The sequence below is a fragment of the Hyperolius riggenbachi genome, chromosome 3 (genome assembly GCF_040937935.1).
Source record: "Hyperolius riggenbachi isolate aHypRig1 chromosome 3, aHypRig1.pri, whole genome shotgun sequence".
Lineage (NCBI taxonomy): Eukaryota > Metazoa > Chordata > Amphibia > Anura > Hyperoliidae > Hyperolius > Hyperolius riggenbachi.
The window spans coordinates 143,314,077-143,335,491 of record NC_090648.1 but is presented as its reverse complement, the minus strand read 5'-3'; the positions used below and the strand labels follow the sequence as shown (position 1 = coordinate 143,335,491).

The 21,415-nt window shown below is 44.9% G+C and overlaps 1 protein-coding gene across 1 annotated transcript in view; it reads right to left on the bottom strand.

The window, feature by feature from the left end:
* The window catches only part of SMAD6 (SMAD family member 6), an 85,333-nt gene extending 68,041 nt beyond the window's left edge, over positions 1-17,292 (bottom strand). Inside the window, exon 1 of the mRNA XM_068275030.1 lies at positions 16,241-17,292. Within this exon, the coding sequence (XP_068131131.1) occupies positions 16,241-16,634 (394 nt within the window). The 5' untranslated portion in view covers positions 16,635-17,292. The remainder of the gene's footprint in view (positions 1-16,240) is intronic.
* Positions 17,293-21,415: the final 4,123 nt, after the last annotated feature.

Genomic DNA, 21,415 nt, shown 5'->3' with positions numbered 1-21,415 from the left:
AAAAAACCTAAACAATCTTGGTACTGTAGCCTTACCCTAAAGTGACCTGTAGGCCAACACTGGCCCTCCTACCACCCGGGAAACACTAAGTACACCTGAAATACCCATCTTTCCCAGTACAATACTCAGAAAGTCAGTCCCCATAAACATAGTGCCTTTGTGCCTAATGAGCACTGACCACCACTGTTAGTCTAATAAGAACAGTCACACAATGAATCACAGAGAAAATCTTTTTCCCTGCAGCCCCACATGGTTTCAATAAAGCTTGCAAACTGCCCGTGCAGCATTTGTCAAGCTTCCATCAGGTTTTATGTAGCTTGTCAACAATTTAACAACATATTGTAATAAAGTTATGATGCAATATTTTCTTCAAGTGTAACTTGCCTTTATACTCCATCCAACTCCCACAAAAACTCATGTCTAAATTGAAGTCTACATTTTATATTAAAGTAAAACATCAGGTGGGGTATGGTTAAGACCTCAATCAGATTTTAGTCACCATCTGTCCCACGATATACCCCCACTTTCTGCTTTTAGTAAACCTGTTCCATTAATACTTTACAAACATTCCAACAAAATGCTTTCCCCAGTGACGGTGACAATCATGACCAAGATTATACAAGTTTGCAGAAAAGGGTTTTAAATATTATAGATTATAAAAACAAAAACATACTTGAAGTGGTCATCCCAATGTAATTCTATTTTTCTGCACTGTGCAATTCAATGGAATGCAGAGGATGCTACAGGCTTTAGATAAAGCTTCATATGGTCAAGAACCAGATTCTGTCCAGCACTGAATAACTAGTTACCACTGTAAACTCCGGTTACACGATTACATGAAGCACTTTGAAAAAAAAAAAAAAAAAAAAAAAAAAAAAAAAAAAATCACTGATGATTGATCCCTGTAAAGTAACCAGATTGAACAGCATATAGTTCTATTGCTTTCAGTGTGGTTACATTGATCAGCATGTGATTACCATGTGATAATTGCCATAGTAGTGCTTCTCAGATATCCTATATCCACTTACTGGCTGAGGAGGGGAGGGTGGGGGGGACAAGCTGGCTTCTGACTCTGTAGAGCTGGAATTTAACACTGAGAACACAGCCCAGCTCTACAGCAAATTTTGTGTTGCAGGCAATAGTTTACCAACATGCAGCTAAAGCTGGCCATAGACATTTTTTCCCCTAAAGATATCCTGTAAATTCATCATATCATTTGATTGAATCTGCTAGAAACTGATGCCCCAACAAGCCAGCCCAATTGATATCAATTGAACTGGAAAGAAGATTTTGATCGATTAACGGTCCATAGCGTTCCACTGCATTAAACTATGCAACATGGTGGTTAGATACACTTTTATTCATTTCATGCTGAAAGCTATTAAAAATCTGTGTGCAGTGTAATGCCTGGCATACACGGGTCGACCCAGCGGCCGATTAGCCGCCGGATCAACTCCTGCCGTGTCCCCGCTCGGATCGATTCCCACTCGTCCCCGCCGGCGCTCCTTATCAGTCGCTCGATTACCCGCTATTGTCCGCCGGCGGGGAATCTATCCGGCTGGTCATCGGACCTGTCGGATATTATCAAAATTGAGCCATCAGCCGCTCGATTGATAAGCCTGCAGTCGAGCCGTGCATGCCAGGCATAATGCTGGGAATACACCATGAGATTTTTTTGGCAGATAGATTGTTTGATAAATTATTTCTGACATGTCCATCCTGATTTTCAATCATTTTTCTGATCAAATTCTCATAGAAGTGAATGGAAAAATTGGTCGGAAAAAAAATAATCGTAACAACAATCATACAGTAAATCTGCTGAAAAATCACGTGTTTTCACAGCATTAGGAAGGATTCAATGCTATAGCTCCCTCAGATCATAATCTGATGCCATCTTTTGGTCACCGTTGACCAGTGTATAGCCACCTTAACAACACTTGAAATAAAAAAAAAAAATAATAATAATAAAAACCCTCTTCATCATATGCTTCTTACCAGCAATAGGTTGCAAAAGCTATACAGTAAAAATTTACTTCAGTCTTACATATTTTGACCAGTCTTTATAACATTGCCTCAATTCACTGGGCATTAGTTTATTCATGCAACCCCAAAATTGGCCTTATGCCGGGGATACACGGCTGCGATTATGCGCCGGATCGAGTCGCTGGTTTATTCTATTGTTCTCACCGCCGGTATCGAGCAAAGTATCGATCCGGCGGGGTATCGGACACGTCGGATATTATCAAATCGAGCCATCGGGCTCGATTGATAATCCTCTAACAGCAGCAGTGTATGCCCAGCATTAGTCACTGTGTTACCATTGCAGACTATGGTTGGGAAGAAGGGATTAGATTGTGAGCTCCTCTGAGGGACAGTTAGCGACATGACTATATATCACTATGTAAAAGATCGATGATAAAAAAAAAAATTATTATTACTGACCTAATTATCAGGTTGTTGGTAATGGGGATGGCTCTCACAATTTACTCATGGCTCCTGGATCCAACAACCTGGCTCCTGAATTCTGAAGTAACTTGTCCACCATTAATGGTATCTCTGCATGTATAAAAGGGAGTGTAATTTATGAAATACAGACTCCTCTTTAAAAGCGGACCTGAACTCTTGCACAGGACAGAAGGAAAACATATAGAAATGCACCCTGTATGTATTTACAGAGTTTAGCCCATCTAATTCCCACTAATCTGTGACACTAAGCACAAGTTGTAATATGATCCCTCAGCCGTGCCAGCTGGCTGCGACAGCAGAGAGCCAATTGGTAAACAATGGATGTTAAAAGTATGTCTGCTTCCACAAAAGCAGCAAGTAGGCACACTGCAGATTCAGTGTTCTCCCCAGAATTTTTTTTCCAGCCGGGTGACATGAAAAAGTAGCCGGGTGGTGCAAAATGGGCGTGGCCATGACGTGTCGGTAAAATGAGCGTTGCCATGACGTGTCGGTAAAATGGGCGTGGTCATGAAATGGTCATAGCTAACTAATGTAACAGTGTAACTCAAAAGGCCCCTGATTTTTTTTTTTCCCCCGGGTGGCTGGTGTGGTGGGTAGGTATGTAGGTGAGGCTGGTGGCTAGTGGGATGGGTGGGTAAAGTAGGTAAGGCTGGTGGCTAGTGGGGTGGGTGGCAAAGTAGTTCCGGCTGGTGGCTAGTGGGGTGGGTGAGTGGGTAAGAAGATCAGGCTGGTAGCTGGTGGGTGGGTAAGTAGGTAGGTAGGCCCCCCCCCCCTCTCGGAGAACATGGCAGCAGGTCGCTCCTAACATCGTATGGTGTGAAATCCGATCCTCGGCTGCATCCCGAAGGTCTCCCCCCAGCTACAGCACCCCGTCAGACAAGGCACAGGCCGCAGTACTTATCCCGGCTAATCGCACGGATTCCTCCATCCTTTTCTGCCAGCCAGCGGCACGTGTGACAACCAATGCGAGGCAGGTTCACAGCAAGGCATTGCATGTGGGGTAATGCTGCAAATCACCCTTAGTGGAAACTAGCCCTATGTCCTTTCACGTCATACTCTTTGCACACACAATGGTGGTGGAAAGTTGCTTCATGCAAAAAATAGCATATCATGATTATATGCCTCTCCTCTCCTGATAGGGAAGACAGAAGTTCAGGAAGCTGTTTTGGATCTGCAAACACATGCAACCTGACTCTGCACAGCCCACAGCAGTCACAAGTATTTTGCTGGAGTTGGGGCTTATAGTCATTAAATATGACATATGGAATAAAACATAAAATTAACATAACACCGGAATTCGGGGCTTTTTTTAAACTAACTTTTTAAGTATTTCTGGCATACTCTTGATCCTCCGTGACTTCGTCATCCTCGGGTTTGCGGCACGGCAGCACTAGGATCCCGGTAAACATCACTTCACCACGTGAGCGCAGCGCAGAGCGGGTCCACGGCGAGGCAGCCTCCTTTTGGCCAGTGCGGACACGCATGGGGTACGCTGCCTCATCCCGCCCAGTTCACCTGTGGCTGCGAGACTGGAAGAGGGACTTACTCCACTGTGAGCTTGAAAAGTGTCCCTGGCTCGAGGCTGTGCGGACGCCATTTTCTTGAGGAACGCCGCTTAGAGACAAAGTAAATACTATGAAATATAGCGCCGGCGGGGTTTCAAAAAAGGCGGGCGGGGTTCCAAAACAGCCGGGCGGCCCGCCCACTTAAGTCCTGGGGAGAACACAGATTCATTGCCGGATTTGTAGAAGCTGTAACAAATAAATGTTTTTCTTATACTGTTGCTTATCTTTTAGAGGAGAGAGGAAGTTCTGAGTTCAGGTCCACTTTAATATTGTCCCTTACAACCTGTCTCGTTTCTCCCCAAACGTCTACTAAGCAGTCCCAAACCACACACACTACATGCTGCCTGCAACGGCCAATGATGTGAAACAATGACAATTCTTCATAGTTTCCTTGTGTGACTTCCCCTATACCTCAGCACAAAAGGAAGAAGCACTTAGATTCCAACTTTTCACAGTAGATACTTTTTCTTCCCCCCCCCCCCCCCAATGTTATTTGGTGCTTAAAGTGAACCTGAAATGAGAGAAACACAGAGGCTGATTTTTATTTAATTTTAAACAATACCAGTTACCTGGCAGTCCTCTGTCATACGTTTAGCCATAGACCCGGAACAAGCATGCAGATGAGATGTTTGACATTAGCTGCATGTTTGTTTCCGGTGTGCGATTTAGACATTACTGCAGCCAGACTGATCAGGAGGACAGCCACAGGGCTGTGGAGTCAGTACAAAAATCTTCTGACTCCAACTCAGACTCAGTTTATGAACCCACCGACTCCAACGCCGACTCCGGGTACCCAAAATAGCTCTGAGGGCTCGTTTCCACTAGTGCGGCGTGCGTCTCGTAGACGCACGCCGGCACTGAGCGGGTGGGCGGGATCGCAGGCGATTCCCATCAGCCGTGCCATGCACGGCTATGGGAATCGCAGCCTCCGCCGCGAATTCTGTGGGGGTTTCCGGCCGAATCGCTACTGCAAGCGATTCGGCCGGCGGCGCCGTTGTCCCCTATGGCAGAGTTTCCCCGCGCGATTTGCCTGCGGGGAAACTCTGCGGATTCGCGGCCGTTTCCGCGAGAGTGGAAACGGGCCCTGACTCCAACTCCGACTCCAATTCCTTAGTCTAATACTTAACAGGGCTGTGAATTTTGTACAAAAATCATCCGACTCTTGACTGACGTTTGTGAAATCAACGACTCCGACTGCCCAAAATTGCCCCGACTCCGAGACTCCGACTCCACAGCCCTGGACAGCCAGGCAACTGGTATTTTATTATAAGAAAATAAATATGGAAGCCTCATGACACCTTTAAGACACACGACAGTGTACATGTTAGAGGTTCTGAAAATCATAAGTTTCAGCCCTGCCTCTTCCTTTTGCTACTTCCTCCCAAGTCTAGGCACACAGGCTACTTTCACGCTGACACATTGCTTTGGACAATATAGCTGTAAAGCAAACACAATACAATTATATTGTAATAGGACGTTCACATCAGTGTGTCAGTAGTGCTACAGAATACATCAGAATAACGCAAGGCAGGTTGTGCAGAGCCACTTACAGCCAGGGCTGTGGAGTCGGAGTAATTTTGGGTACCTGGAGCCAGAAAAAAATGCACCGACTCCTAAGGAAATTATACTGTACTTAAAATAGAAAATATGATAAAATGTTCTATATCTCAGATAGTCAAATAATTTATATATACAGTAATAGCTGTGCTTAGTCCACAAAAATGAAATAAACCAAAACAAAATTATTTACTTGTGCTGCTTCAATAAAGCAGTCCCTGTATTTTTAAAGTCAGCTATACATACAGGTATCTGATTGTGACTGTACAGTATATATGATGTGTACACAGGAATCTCTTAAATATACTAAATAACATCTATGCTGTAAGAATAAAGCCTGATGTGTAGCCGTGTCACTAAGGGCTCGTTTCCACTATAGCGAATCCGCATGCGGGCACTGCACGCGGATTCGCATAGGCATTGTAAGTGGATGGGGCCGTTTCCACTTGTGCGGCTGCGGGAGCGTTTTTTGGTGCGGCAGAAATCTGCACGGCAGAGCCGTCAGATTTCGCGTGCAGAAGGAATGTGCGCGAATCGCCGCTAATGTATCTAATAGGGAAATCGCATGCGGGGTGACTATGCGTTTTTTGCCGCGAAATCGCATGCGATTTCGCATAGGTATTAATGTTAATTTACACAGGCAGTGACATGGTTAAATTCGCATATACCTTACCTATGCGGAATCGCATGCGAAATCACGGCAAAAACGCATGCAGAATCGCACCCGCATGCGATTTCGTCCGCGGTGGAATGCAGGCGATTCCGCACCGCACTAGTGGAAACGAGCCCTAATAGAGATGGTCAATGAGATGGAAATAATTCTGCGTTGATGCTGTTTTATGCAAATGTATGCACTCTCTTTGCTCATGAAATCAAATAATTTGATATGTTAAAATTTGGTTTGGTGACTGAATTAAAGGGTACCTGAGATGGATGAAAAGAAAAAAAGTTTTATACATACCTGGGGCTTCCTCCAGCCCCCTTCAGGCCAATCAGTCCCTCATTGTCCTCCTCCGCCACCTGGATCTTCTGCTAGGAGTCCCGGTAATTCAGCCATTCAGCGCAGTCCAGCCACGTGATGCTCCCACAGCCAGGAACATTCTGCACCTGCGCATGTAGTACGCTCCCGGCGGCGGAGTGTGTGCACCCAAACACCAAGGCTCAGAAAAAACACCTTGGAGAGAGGAACCTGTGCTGCTGAGGCAGCACAGTCATATCCTATAAAGCCTTGCCACCTGTTTGCGTTTATTCAAAAACTATGGGTGCAAGCGCCAAGTCACTTATCGGTAAGCCAAGACCACCATGGTACCTTCTAGAGGAGGAGTGGCCACTTGACTTGTGTAGTAGGAAAGAGCTGCCTGCAAGCACTATTTTTCATAGGTATGAACCATTTTGTACCTAGGCCTTTCAGCCATATAGAGAAGCATCCTCCTTGCAGGTCCTGCAAAGCATACATAGATATAGATACATACTAATATAATATAATATAATATAATATAATATAATATACACATATATACACATATATACACATATATATATACATATATATACATATATATACATATATACATATATACATATATACATATATACATACATACACACACACACATATACATATACATACACACACACACATATACATACACACATATACATACACACACACACTACCGCCGGCAACGGGTCCGTCGGACCCTCCCGCTGGGCAGGCGTTCCAGCGACAGTAGTGAGTGTGTACAGTCTGTCAGGCAGGCTGTTTCTGAACGATCCGCTCAGCGGATCGTTCAGAAACAGCCTTATCAGTCTGCCGACAGCGCGTACACATACGCTACTGTCAGCTGAACGTCCGCCCAGCAGGAGGGTCTGACTGACCAGTGGTTGCGGATGTAGTGCGTGTGTACGCACCTTTAGAATTGTGTCACGTTTACATGACAAAACAATGAAGTCACTATAAAACATAGGACATACAGACATCTATTCAACTGTCCTTTGAAGGGGTACATCACAAATCAACTGGGTTTGGAGAAAATAAGTAGACAAGCCACACACACACACACACACACACACACACACACACACACACACACACACACACACGGTAAACTGACCAAGTGAACAATGACCAAATGGCGACAAAATAACTGCCTGCAGTAGATTAGAACCCTATAAGCAATGTGCTAACCGGGTACCCTTCAGTACATGAACATTAGTCAGACTTGATGGAATACATGTGGACAGAACATGTCACGATCCAAGTTTTCCACTGTGTTCTGCAAAACAATGAAAAAAAGCCTACAAACTCTGCAGGCACGCTGCCCACACTGCTCAATGACAAATATAAACAAGCAGGAGGTCTGCTCAGAAGTAGCCGAATCCCTATCAGATGCTGTACCAGGCCCCTAAACATAGCCAAAAAATACCAAATCTTTCCATGCTTGTGATACAATGCACAACAATCGGACTGAATTTCCAATTACCCCCTGTAGTTCCAGGCACGTCTTCTCATGCGTTTTTCCAGACAACGTGCCTTTACGCTCGCATTCTCCATAAACCTGCAACGTACACACCGCGTCTGGAAAAATGCGCCTTGCTATCAGTTTTCCTGCTCACAAAAAAAAAAAAAAATGCTATCAGATGGAAACAGGACACTATCTGCATGGAGCTTGTATGTTCTCCCTGTGTCTGCATGGGTTTCCTGGAGGCACACCAGTTTCCTCCCGCATCCCAGAAACATACAGACAAGTTAATTGGCTTCAGCCTAAATGGGCCCTAAAATATGATACATACATTACACAATATACAGTATAAATACAGAGACGTATGACTGTGGTAGGGATTCATACACAGACATGAGTATGGTAGGGATTAGATTGTGAGCCCCTCTGAGGGAAAGTTAGTGACAAGACAATATACTCTGTACAGCCCTGAAGATCTATGTAAAAACAGAGCGCTCCATAGTGCGTTTATCAAAGGGAAAATTTTATTAGAAAGGTTAAAAATTATACTCACAAACGTGAATCTCAAGTTCGCTTGTCAGCGGTGCAGCCAGCCGCTTAAAACACTGGATGGTGGATGATAACGCGCTGTGGCCAGCAGCGCGATCTCCGGTAGCCTGGGCTGTCGGAGATCGCGCTGCTGGCCACAGCGCATTATCATCCACCATCCAGTGTTTTAAGCGGCTGGCTGTACAGCTGACAAGCAAACTTGAGATTCACGTTTGTGAGTATAATAATTTTAACCTTTCATATAAAATTTTCCCTTTGATAAAATGCACTATGGAGCGCTCTATTTTTACATAGATCTACATTGCTGAACCCCACATTGAGCAGCACAAGTGCATTGAATTAAAGAGGAGCATCTGAGTATCTGAGAATCTGTGTAATCTGGTGTGGGAGCGCAAGGAACTTTTTGCCTTTTTCTGGACAGCCCTTAAAATGTCTAATATAAAAATAAATAATAATAAAACTGCCCATTGATTTTAAATGTGCGATCAGTTCTAATGGCTTATTCCTGTGTGAAACACACAAGCTTTCAACTTTTTGTAAGTTAGCTAGTAAATGCAAAAAGAGAAAGAAAAAAAATGCAGCAGGTTGTAAAGTTTGTTACCACACATTTGCAAGCAGCAAATGTACAGATTACGGAAACTAGCCTATTGACGTTCATTGTACTGCAAAAAAAAAATGACAAATTTGCATTGGTTGGAAAACTCATACTAAGGGCCGGGACCCACTACAGGCAGAATCACAAAGACCTGCGATGTGCTAAATCACAGAAGTACCGCAATTTCCAGGAGAAATTGTGATTTGGGTACTGTAGCCACCGATGCAATTGCTCCAGGATTGTTCACAAAATCCTCCTAATGGGACCACCCCAATAGGGATCCACTGGCATAGCACTTTTCCTATTGCCGCCGCATGTGCTGCCAAAGCGTCCTAGCCTTCAAAATGACTTTCCTAGATTCCCATATTCTTATTTTAGTTTAAAACAGGGCTGTGGAGTCGGGACAAAGATCTTTCGACTCCAATTCCGACTCCTCAGTTTATGAAACCACGACTCCAACTCCGGGTACCCAAAATGGCTCCGACTCCTCGACTCCGACTCCTTAGTCTAATATTTAACAGGGCTGTGGATTTTGTACAAAAATCATCCGACTCCTCAGTTAATGAAGTCAACGACTCCGACTCCAACTCCGGGTGCCCAAAATTGCCCCGACTCCGACTCCAAAGCCCTGGATTAAAAAAGGATAAAAATCCAGGATTTAAGTTATGAGGGCCCATTCACACTAGAGCATTTTGCTGGCGATTTCAGCAAAACGCTCAAGCGCCAGCGCTTTTTAAAGCGCTAGTGCAATGATACCCTATGGGCCTGTTCACACTTGGGCGATTTGCGTTAATTGCCGGCGATTAACGCAAATCAAACGCGTAGCCTGCACCATTTTCAGGCGATTTCCCAGCGATCGAGTTTCAGTGCTATAGAAACGCTAAACACGATTGTGGGGGGGGGGGGGGGGGGGGGACAGTGTCCAGTGATTTTTCCGCATTAAATCGCGGAAAAATCACTCCTGCAAAACGCTGGAGGGAGGCGGGGGGGGGGGGGGGGTTTGGAGGGGCTGAAATCAGCTGGATGGCATACTGGTAAGGCTGTTGCCTCTGATTTACGATTTGACCCCTTTGACAAGGGTTCAAATCTGTGCTCAAGCCAGCACATAAAAAAAAAACAGTACGGAGTCTTTGGGCAAGGTTCCCTAATGATCCTAGTCGCATATGGCACACTCCTTAAAGAGGAACTTCAGCCTAAACAAACATACTGTCATTAAGTTACGTTAATTAATATAGATAATATAATCTCTTACCCACCCTGTTTTAAAAGAACAGGCAAATGTTTGATTTCATGAGGGCAGCCATCTTTTTGGTTGAAAGGAGGTGACAGGGAACAGGAGACACAGTTCCAACTGTTCTATGTGCTGATCACCCCTCCCAGTTGCTAGGCAACGTGAACAACAACATAGGAAATCCCATCATGCTTTGCACAGCATCAGGGAAAAAAGCCCAGGAAGTTTTCTTTGATGGGTGGAGCTTAGCTAAAAATGCAGCTAAAAATGATGCTTTGGTAAGAAAAACAAAGTTCTGATGCTGTGAAACACCAAGCCTTTTCAGTTCTGCTGAGTAGATTTTTAGTCCGGAGGCTCACTTTAAGTGGCTGCAGCTCTGGCGCTTTGACTCCGCCAGGAGAAAAGCGCAATATAAAATGTTCTTGTCTTGAAGACAACAAACAGCAGGAGGTTTGGAGAACTAAAGCCCAACAGGTTTTTGAATTTAAAGTTTAAAGGAAACATCAGGCAAATTAATAACAAACAGATTTACTTACCTGGGGCTTCCTCCAGCCCCTGGAAGCTTGTGTGTCCCTCGCCACAGCTGGTCACCCAGGGAGCTCCTCTGTAGCATCTGCCAACTGGCTCCTGTGCGGCCGTGCCTCTCACGGTTACGCTCCTGACAGCATTCTGCACAGGCACAGAATGCTCCTGGCGACGGGAGCGTAAACGAGAGCAGCGCAGGTGTAGTAGCTGCCGACTGCTACGGAGGGGACCCTGCGTGACTGAGTGGAGCTGTGGCAAAAGACACAAGCTTCCGGAGGCTGGAGAAAAACCCAGGTAAGTAAATCTGTTTTTTTTTTTTTTTTTTTTAAATTTACCGGATGTTTCCATTGACTTCAAGAATGCTTTGACCCTTACATTGTAACAAATAAAAAAACAAAACACACACACACACACCTAAGTACTGTAGGTTGGCACATATACACAATTCCTGATTTGCCAATGTCTAATGCTAAAGAGGCAGCTGAATATTGCAACACTGTTCTGCAGCAAGTAGAGTAAGTAGTCAAGTGGTTTTGACAATCCTGGCGATGCTCTCTTAGGGCTTGCTTACACTAAGGGCGTTTTAGGCGATTTTGCTCTAACGGAAGGTATAGGAAGAGAACTGAACGCTCACAAAATAGTTTTGTGCGGCGATTGTGTTCGCAATTTTAAGAATAAATACATTGTATTTATTGTTTTCCGAGTCAAAGGGTTAACTTCCTGTCAGGGAGTGAATTAAAAATATCGCTTTACAAAAGAGAGTTAAAAGGCTTATTACTTAATAGTTTAGTATCGAGTAGCCTGAACCAAGTTCTGGTACAACCCAGAGGAGTTTCTGCTAATTACAGAACAGAAAAACTGCCCAATTTAATTTCATGTTACATTCAAAAGGTCTGTGGACAAGATCAGAGGGGGAGTGTTCCAACACTACACTAGGCAGAAGGGTTCAGCAGGTTTCCCACTATATCAAATGAAAAACTAAAAGTAAACAATTTTGCATTTAAAATGGAACAGTTTGTTAAACAGACTCTGAAGTCTCATAAAATGCCACTTTTTATGTAACAGTTACCTTCAGCAGTATCGCCCTAACTAAAAACGCTGCCTTTCCGCGGCAGATCGCTGGTTTTAAATCCCCCAAATACCGGGGGGAAAATCCATGACTTTCCCGGTCGTGGATTTTGCTGCCTGGGGAGGCAGAGCCTTGAGCTGCAGCTCTGCCTCCATTCACGCCAATTCCCACGGATCTCCACCTCTCCCCCGCCCCTCTCAGTGAAGGAAGACAGAGGGGTGGGAAGAGGCGGCGATCAGCTGGGATTGACACACATGGAGGCAGTGCTATAGCCCAAAGCTCAGCCTCTATGAGGAAGTGCTCCCCGCATTTTCCCATGGAGATTTGGGGGTGGAGGGGGAGCGTTAAAACCAGAGATCTGATGCTGGGATGCTGTGTTTTAGCTTGGGCGATACTGCTGAAGGCAACTGTTACATAAAAAGTGGAATTTTATGAGACTTCAGAGTCTCTTGAAAGGACAACTGAAGGGAGAGGTATATGGAGGCTGCCATGTGTATATCCTTTTAAGCAATACCAGTTGCCTGGCAGCCCTGCTTACCTTCTGCCTCTAATACTTTCAACCATAGACCCTGAACAAGCATGCAGCAGAGCAGGCGTTTCTGACATTGTCAGATCTGACAGATTAGCTGCATGCTTGTTTCTGTTGTTAGGGCTCATTCACACTTTGGGCTCTATTCTCAAAGCATGCGGTAAAGTACATGCGGGAAGTTTGCGTCCAAAACACCGTCAAGTTGACATTCTCAAAATGTTCCGCATGTTTTTTCCGCATGTGGAAAAAGTGCGGTAATAGTGCGGGATTCATGCGAAAAAATTTCTGCAAAAGTCGGTATTTTCCGCAATACAAAAAAAAAAAAATCAATTCTCAAAAATGTTCAGGCGCATCATTTTGTCGTTATTTACCGATTTTTTTATCACCTACAAGTAGTAGGTGATATATTCCGCATCCCATTGACTTTAATGAAGTCTGGAGGCTTAAGAGCTGTGCTTGCTGGACTTTCATTTTTTTTTTTTAAACACTTTTCATGCGACCTTTTTACCGCATGAATAATAGCTGTGTCCGCATCTTTTTTCCTGCATGCGGAAAACATGCGGGAAATATTAGTGAATGTGGAAAAAATGCGGAGTTTACCGCTGGTGGAAATTTAGCGGTAAAATTTTGCGGTGTTTTTGCCTCTTAGTGAATAGAGCCCTATGTGCTGCGCTGTCAGTTTTGACGCAACGCACATAGTGTATGATCTACATGGCAACATGAAAGTCCATAGACTTTCATGTTACCATTCACATCACAGGTGTACGTTCCCATGCGTTACGATGTAATGCTTCTGGGAACATCTAATTGCACAACGCACACATTCTCCTGATGGGTTGTCTGCCGACATCTGCGCTCCTAGTGCATCACGTGTATTCTGTGTGATGGCCGCACAATGGCAACATGCACGAAATCGTGTTTGTATGCGCTCTGTAGTGTGAATGAGCCCTTAATCAGACACTTCTGCAGCCAGACCAGCAGGGCTGCCAGGCAACTGGTATTGTTTAAAATAAAACAAACATGACAGCCTCCATAGTCTTCTCACTTCAGTTTTCCTTTAAGTTGAGAGTCAGCTTTTTCATTCAGTTTCCGTTGTCACCAGCTTGGTATACTTGTCATATTTGCTTCCTCTGCCACTCTGGTCCACTGCATGGGAGAAGCACTGGTATACAGATTTGTTCCCTAGCAGAAGCATTGAGGCGCCCTGTTAAGCTGCAACAGATCAATGGGTATTCTACCTCAAACCAGGGAGGATCATCACTGGTCTGTTGCAATCAAATGGAGGCCTCAGGGTCCTTTCACACTGGGGCGGTGCTACAATTTTACCGCACCCCACCTCAGCCCAATGAAAGTCTATGGGGCCAGTCATACATACGCTGTGCAGCATGATGAAAGTGACTTTTCACCGCATCCCTGACACAAGGACAGATCTACATTGCCGCGCGGTCCTGCTGTGACCGGAAGTCATGTAAGTTTATGGCGACGCGTGCTTGTGTATGGAAACCTGCCAAAGGTTTTACACGTCGCGCGTGCAGAAGCGTATTTTTTTTTTAATATGCTTCTGCGCACGTGATTGCATTGGCCACAGGAAGTCAGCATCACTTCCTGCTTAGCCGGCTGCCAGAATGGGATTACTGTGTACTAACGCAGTAATCTCCGAAGGCCTGTTTACGGCAATGCGGCCCCCGGGTGCCAATCTGCAGTGTGAAACCGGCCTGATGCTTCTGATGGGGCTCAGGTCAGCACTAGTCGCTTTAGGGGACCCAGTAGGAAACAGCTCTCCAATCAAAGCACCATCTTCAGCATAAATTGTTGTTGCATAGTTATTTGGGTTGAAGAAAAAAAAAAAAAAAAAAAAGACATACGTCCATCGAGTTCAACCAGAAAATAAAAAGTACAATACCAGTCTGCTCCCTCAAATATCCCTGTTGTGATTGGCTGAATAGCGTAGGTGTAGTTTACCACAACCTATTGAAAACCTAGCAGTTCGAGAGGGAGCTGTTAGCTAAATTTCCATAAGAGGTTTCCTGCTGGGTCCTCTAAAGTAGACCAGCGCCCCCAGATCTCTATTCCAGCACTTCTCCAGTGTAGTGGACCCAGGCAGCAATTGCAGGGGAGGAAAGTGATGGCAGCAAGTACACAAAGAATTTGTGTACATCCTACAATGGACACTGTTTGTTCTCATAGGCTTTCATTGACTTTGTAGGCATCCGCTTTTCTGGCCGATCTGAAGAGACACCAAACAGATCCGCTACAAATGAACAGATGCAAACAGATCCTATTGCTTTCACATAGGATTTGCTCTGTTCCGATAAATGGAAAGTTGTTTTGCCAGTGTGAACCCAGCCTCAGCAGTAATTGGGAGTCAGCCACTTTACTTACAGGACAATTACAAGAAATTGTCAAGTATAGCTATAACAAATTTAGTCATTTACATGGATTTCACATCTTCTGCTAAACTGGGCATCCAGAGACTTTTCTACTGCTGTGGCGCAATGCTAGTCTTTCGGGCATAATGTGTCTGACCTAGCTGGGGCCACTCCCGGTTCACATTAGCGTTCGCTATCCTGATTTTCCGGATCTGATCCGGACCGCATACTGTACAAACGGAACATACGTTCCGCATAGCAATGTAAAGTCTATGCGGACGTTCACACGTGTCCGTTCCGTACAGTACGGAGCCGGATCGGATCCGGACTCTTTTCCAACATGCGCTATTTTTTGGGTCCGGATCTCAGGCCAACGCACCCGGACTTGAGCCTGACAGCACCATCAGGAACACAGAAACCAATGGGGAAGGGAAGGCACAGAACACACTGCCTACAAAAACCTGACATTCTACCCCACTTCCTATGCGTATCCAAGCGGCCATTTCGGATGGGGACACATGGGCCAAGCATGTCTGGAGTGGAGCAGCAGTGACAGACGTGCTGGAGCTGTTTGGCAGAATGTCGGAGGTGGAGGTGAGGCCTACAGCGGAGGAACTTGATTCTACACATGCACCTTCTGCTGACCCCAACATTTTTTAATTTAAATTTCACTATTTTTTGCCCACGGATCCGGATGGCAGCCTGATGCATGCCTGATACAAACGGACCGGATCGGAACCGTACGGTTCTGATCAGGTCAGGATCCGGTCCGTTTATTTGCCAAAACGCAAGTGTGAACGGGGCCTAAAGTAAAAGCAACCCATCAGCCAAAAGTGTGACTGCAAAAGAAAACAAAATGCTTACTTGAACAGCAAAAGAAGAAGCAAAAGTAACAATTACCTGGTTTTCTCCAGGAATTTTCTGTTAATCAAAAGCTTACCGGTAACTGCCAAATAGACTTTTTTGCACTTGGGTAGAGAACTAAAAAAGGCATGCACTTAGTTGAGTACAGAAAAACTAAAAACAGCATAAATAGCCAGTTGCAGGGAACATGCACTGAAACCATACCCAAAGGTGCTGATATGCCACTGACTATGCAGCTGTAGCAAGGAGATCTCAGATCAGTGACATTATGAACATCGAAAACTGTATGCTCAGTTACTCTGTAACATATTTTGCATGAAACAAACTCAGAAATAAGATCTTAGAACACAACTTCCTATTCGGCAAAGAATGATATTTCCGAGACAGACACCAGAAGCACATTATTATACATAATAGCAGAGCAATGTGACTGTGGAAGGTCTTGGCTGGATCACTCACCCGGTCCACATAACCTGCTATAGTGGTAAGGGTTGCAGCACACGCTGTTGCTCTCGGCTCCTCCAGCCCCCGAACACCCGCTTAGGGCTTTCAGCTGCCCGGGATGCTGCAGCTCAGGCCAGCGGAACAGTCTACACATCAGCAGGTGAGGAGGGGGTCCAGTCCGGGTCACCAGCACGCAGCCTACGGGCGCTGCCCCCTTAGACTCCACCGCCTCCAGCAGGGCGCACAGAGCTTGCTCCTTCAGACGCTTCAGCACGCCAGATGCCGCAGCCCGGAGTTCGGGGGACCCGGCGGGCGGCTCGGACAGACCGCAGCAAGACACCCCGCCATCACCACCCGCCCGGCTCCGCCACAGGCGCCGAACCAGCCCGCTACGTCTGGACTTGAACATGCGGCGCCCCCGGGGATACGCCCGGGCCACCGTAGCCTCAGTGCCCGGGGCAAGCTGGGGGTGCGGGCATGAGGCTGCGCGGGGGCGGCACAGCTGGGTGGGGGGCGTGGCGCTCCGCGGGGCCACCTCTGCGCTCCTGCGCCGGAGGGTCACTGGTCCTCTTCTACCTGCGGGAAGGTTGCCTGGGGACTCCAACACAGACGGGGCAGCTGCAGCAGAGAGCCGAGCCGGGCACTCGGGTCACATCTCGCAGCGGAGTCCTCCTTCACAAGCCGTCACATGGCCGGGGCAGCCCGCAGTCCGGTGCAGCGCAGAGCCGACATCCTGGGGACCGGGATGCTGCGCCCGATGTGCCTCTCCAGCCAGAGAGCCGCTGTACCGCAGCAGCAGCCAGAGCCTGTGCACACTAATCCCCGTGCTGCTCGCTGTCTCCCCAGCACAATACGGGAGTCCGCCGACCTGGCGCTTCCAAGCTGTGCTCTGTGCTCCGTGCACGCCTGCGCAGTCACCTGCTCTGCGTCCCGTCCGTGCTGATAATACAGTGCTGTCCCCGGCGCCGGTGCTGCCTCTCCGGTCTCTGCACACTCTGCTCGCCGCTCAGGCTGCTGCTCTTTGTGCTCACGCTCTCACACACATACATGGGCCCTGCACGGGGCGCCCCATTGGCTGCCTCCACGCACGTGACAGTCTAGACACTTTGGCGGCTCCGCTGCACTGACTGTTGCGCAAACAAATCTCAAGTTTCTTAACTCTTAAAGGAGCCACACACTGCAGCTTCCCACTGTCCCTTTCTAAGCAAGCATCATTTACTCTGGTTGAACTCGATGGACCTATGTCTTTTTTCAACCCAAATAACCATGTAACCTGCTCATTAGCTAGGTGATCGGAAGTGCAGCAGGTGTCTGCTGGAGGAAACTAATATTGTGGCATAAAACAAAATTTATTCAGCTCAGCTCTGTAGATTTAAAATATTACCAACATAAAACAATAAAAAGAATAAAAAAGATATTACCTACAAACATTTTTTTTTTTTTTTTTTGATCCATTTCGATTCACTTCTATGAGAAATTGATCAGAAAAACGATCGAAAAATCAGATCAGACAAGTCGGAAATTATCTTATTGAACCATCTATCTGCCAAAAAATCTCATGTATTGCCAGCATAATGCTAAGTACACACCATACAATTTTCTGGCACATTTACCTGCCAGATCAATTATTTCCAACATGTTCGATCTGCATTTCTATCGATTTACCGATAATTTTTCTGATCGTTTTCCAATCAATTTTCCGTTCACTTCTATGGAAATTGATCAGAAAAACGATCGGAAAATCGAAAAATCAATCGAAATTTAGATCGGACATGTTGGAAATAATCGATCTGGCAGGTAAATCTGTCAGAAAATTGCAGGGCTGTGGAGTTGGAGTCAGAGTCGAGGAGTCGGAGTCGGGGCAATTTTGGGTACCCGGAGTCGGAGTCGTTGATTTCATAAACTGAGGAGTCGGAAGTCGGAGTCGTCTGATTTTTGTACAAAATCCACAGCCCAGTTAAGTATTAGACTAGTCGAGGAGTCGGAGCCATTTTGGGTACCCAGAGTCGGAGCTGGATTCGCGGTTTCATAAACCGAGGAGTCGGAAGATTTTTGTACCGACTCCACAGCCCTGGAAAATTGTATGGTGTACCTAGTATAAAGAATCCTTATGCCTAGGTACACACCATACAATTTCCTGTTGGATTTTGGTGCAAAAATCTATCTAGCAGGTAAATCTAACAGAAAATTGTATAGTGTGTACCTTTGATGAATTAATGCCACACCATACAATTTTCTGTTAGATTTACCTGCAGATATATTTTTTCCATAAGGTAGTCACTACCAGTCTATAGGTGGCCACACACGGTACAATTTTTCTGTTCGATTTTACCCCAAATCGATTTAAACTATCAGTTGTACCATAAAATTGAAAAGTTTTTTTTTTTCAATTGAGAAATCTGATCAGATTTCTTGTTTTCTTGATTTTTTGGAGATTAAATGCTTTGAAAATTTTAGATCCATTTAGACTAGAATTGTATGGTGTGTGATGGATTGTCAAATAGTATTCAACCAGAATAACTTTTATATAACTATTCAGTATGTACTAATCTTTGTTGTTTGTATAAACAACATAAAAGGATGGAGAGAGAGAGGGGTATTTTTTGGGGTAGAATTATCATACTATGTAACTGTATTTATATAATAAACAGAAATCATTGAATGTTTGTAGCAAAATAAAGTGTGGTAATAAGTAGCAACCTAGTACTCAGTGATAATTGTAATGCTAAACAGCAAATAATTATAGTGTGAGATATTGATGTACAGAGATGGAAAATGGTTATAAATATTACAGTGAAATATGTAGTTCTATAAAATGCAAAATAATCAAAAATTGATTATTGAGTGAAAAGTTGCCATGCAGGAGGGGTTTCTAACCAACCAACTTTTTCGACATATACAATCTTTTTTTTTTGCGAAATTGCTGCAATCTCGAACACACGTGTGTGTTAAATTGAACAGTTGCTTCAAAACGCTCAATAAAAGGTGGATTCAAAACTCTCAATGAAAGGTGGATTCCATTGGTCGAATCAAAACAATATTTAGAAAACTGTCCCATGTGTGGCTACCTTATGGATTAGTGCGGGTACTGAAAAGGAGAATTCATGGTTTCTGTTTTGTGATGCTAATTACGCCTGCATAGGAGTGAGCACTGATTCTGACTTTCATGCAATTTGTTGCTCCACAGGACACAGAATACCCCTAGGGACAACTGGAACTTTGGGGAAAATCAAATCCAGACACTAATTATTAATTACTTGACAACTGATTAATTAATTAGCTGCCTGTCAAGTATCACAGGACTGCAGTCAGAAATGTCTGGGCCCCATACTGGGCGAACCTACTCCTCTCTGAGCTAGTATGGTTGAGCCAGTGTGAATGTCCATGGAGAACAGTTCTCCAATCACAGCAACATCTACAATTTGAAGCATCCTAATTGGCCGAAAAGTGTGAGCGTATTATTTCTACAACTTACCTGAAACCTAGCAGCAGTGTTGCCAACTCATCCCTTTAATTACTGACACATCTAAGTTATACAGGTTCTGGGGCTACTTACACATAATCGGTGCCTTACCTGCATCTACCTAGCCCCGGAACCTGTATAATTCATATGTGTCAGTAATTAAAGGGATGAGTTGGCAACACTGCCTAGCAGTTTGAGGGGGTGCTGTCCACCCAATCATGTTCATGAAATTTCCCTATGGACTTTCTAGCTGGCTTACCTCATCATCTCTGCCCTTAGGCAGGAAACACACTTGTCTTTCAGTTTTCTGCACGCGTTTTTCTGCATACAAAATCTGCACACCAGGGCCCATATGCAATACATTTTTTCACCTGAGTTTTCAACTAGGTGATATTTTTAAATTTGTCAATAAAATGCATTTTAAGTCATCAGAAAGCAAGAAAATGCTCAAAATAATTTTGATAGTCCTTTTATTTACTTTTTGGTACTTTCTTTAGTTGAAAAGTGCTGGAAAGTTATGTTAAATTGAAGATGAAAAATTATCTCCTAGGAGAAAAGTCAGGTGTAAAAGTGAATTGCATATGGTCCCAAGTGTGTTTCTTTGCAGAAAAACGCGTGCGTTTTTTTCACAGCAGCTGATGTAATTGATAGAGAAAACTGACAGAATGTGCAGAGTCATCATACACAATGACAGTTTTTTTCTGCGCGTGAAAAACATATCAAGTGTGAACTAGTCCATCGATTAACATTATTATTTTATTATTATTTATTGTATTTATAAAGCTCCAACATATTACGCAGCGCATAATATGCTGTGCACAAAACGCACACAAAAACAGTCAAATGTGTCCCCTGCCTTACACCCCAAATCCCAATCTGATGAAAAAAAAGCTCTTTTCCCCAAAACAAAAGATACGTCAGTGTTTCCAACAACAAAAAACATCATTAGGCAGCATGTTTCCCAAACATATAAAGGCAGCGTTTTTACATAAATAGGCAGGGTTTCCCCCTACCATAGTAGTACCATAATAGGCAGAGTTCCTCACCCTAAACCATCAAACATAAGTAGGAAGAATCGCCCCCTCCCAAAATACTCTAAACATAATTAAACAGAGTACCCATGTAAATCCCAAAAGATAATGCCCTTTGGTCTGCAGCCCAGCCTAAGTGAGCAGTGCCCCTTACCCTTATAGTTTTTCCTGGTGCTCTAGCAATTCAGCTCTCCCCCCACCCCTTATAGTATTTCCAGGTGGTCTAGTGGTCCCCCCTCTAATATACACTTTCCTGGTAGTCTAATTGTTCACAGTTACCCCATGTAGCACTCCCGGGTTTCATAGTTGCCCCCCCTTAGAATGTTTTCTCTGGTAGTTTATGTAAGTTTAACGGACCCCCTCCCCATCTAGTGAACATTCCTTAAAATAAAATATTCTCTGGTGGCCCCTGTCCTTACAGTATGCCCTTGTGGTCTAGTGCCCACCCATCCCCATATTGTATTCTCTAGTGGTCTAGTGGTCCCCCACCTCCCTCACATAATTCCATGGTGGTCCCCCCCCCCCCCCCTACATTATGCTGTGGGATCTAATAGTTCCACCACCACCCTCACAGTATTTCCTGATGGTCTAGTGGCTTCCTCTCTCATTCACAACATGTCTTGGTTATCTAGTAGCCTCCCTCATCCCCGTATAACTTTCCCTTGTGGTCTAGAAGTACCCCCCTGTCCCTCACAA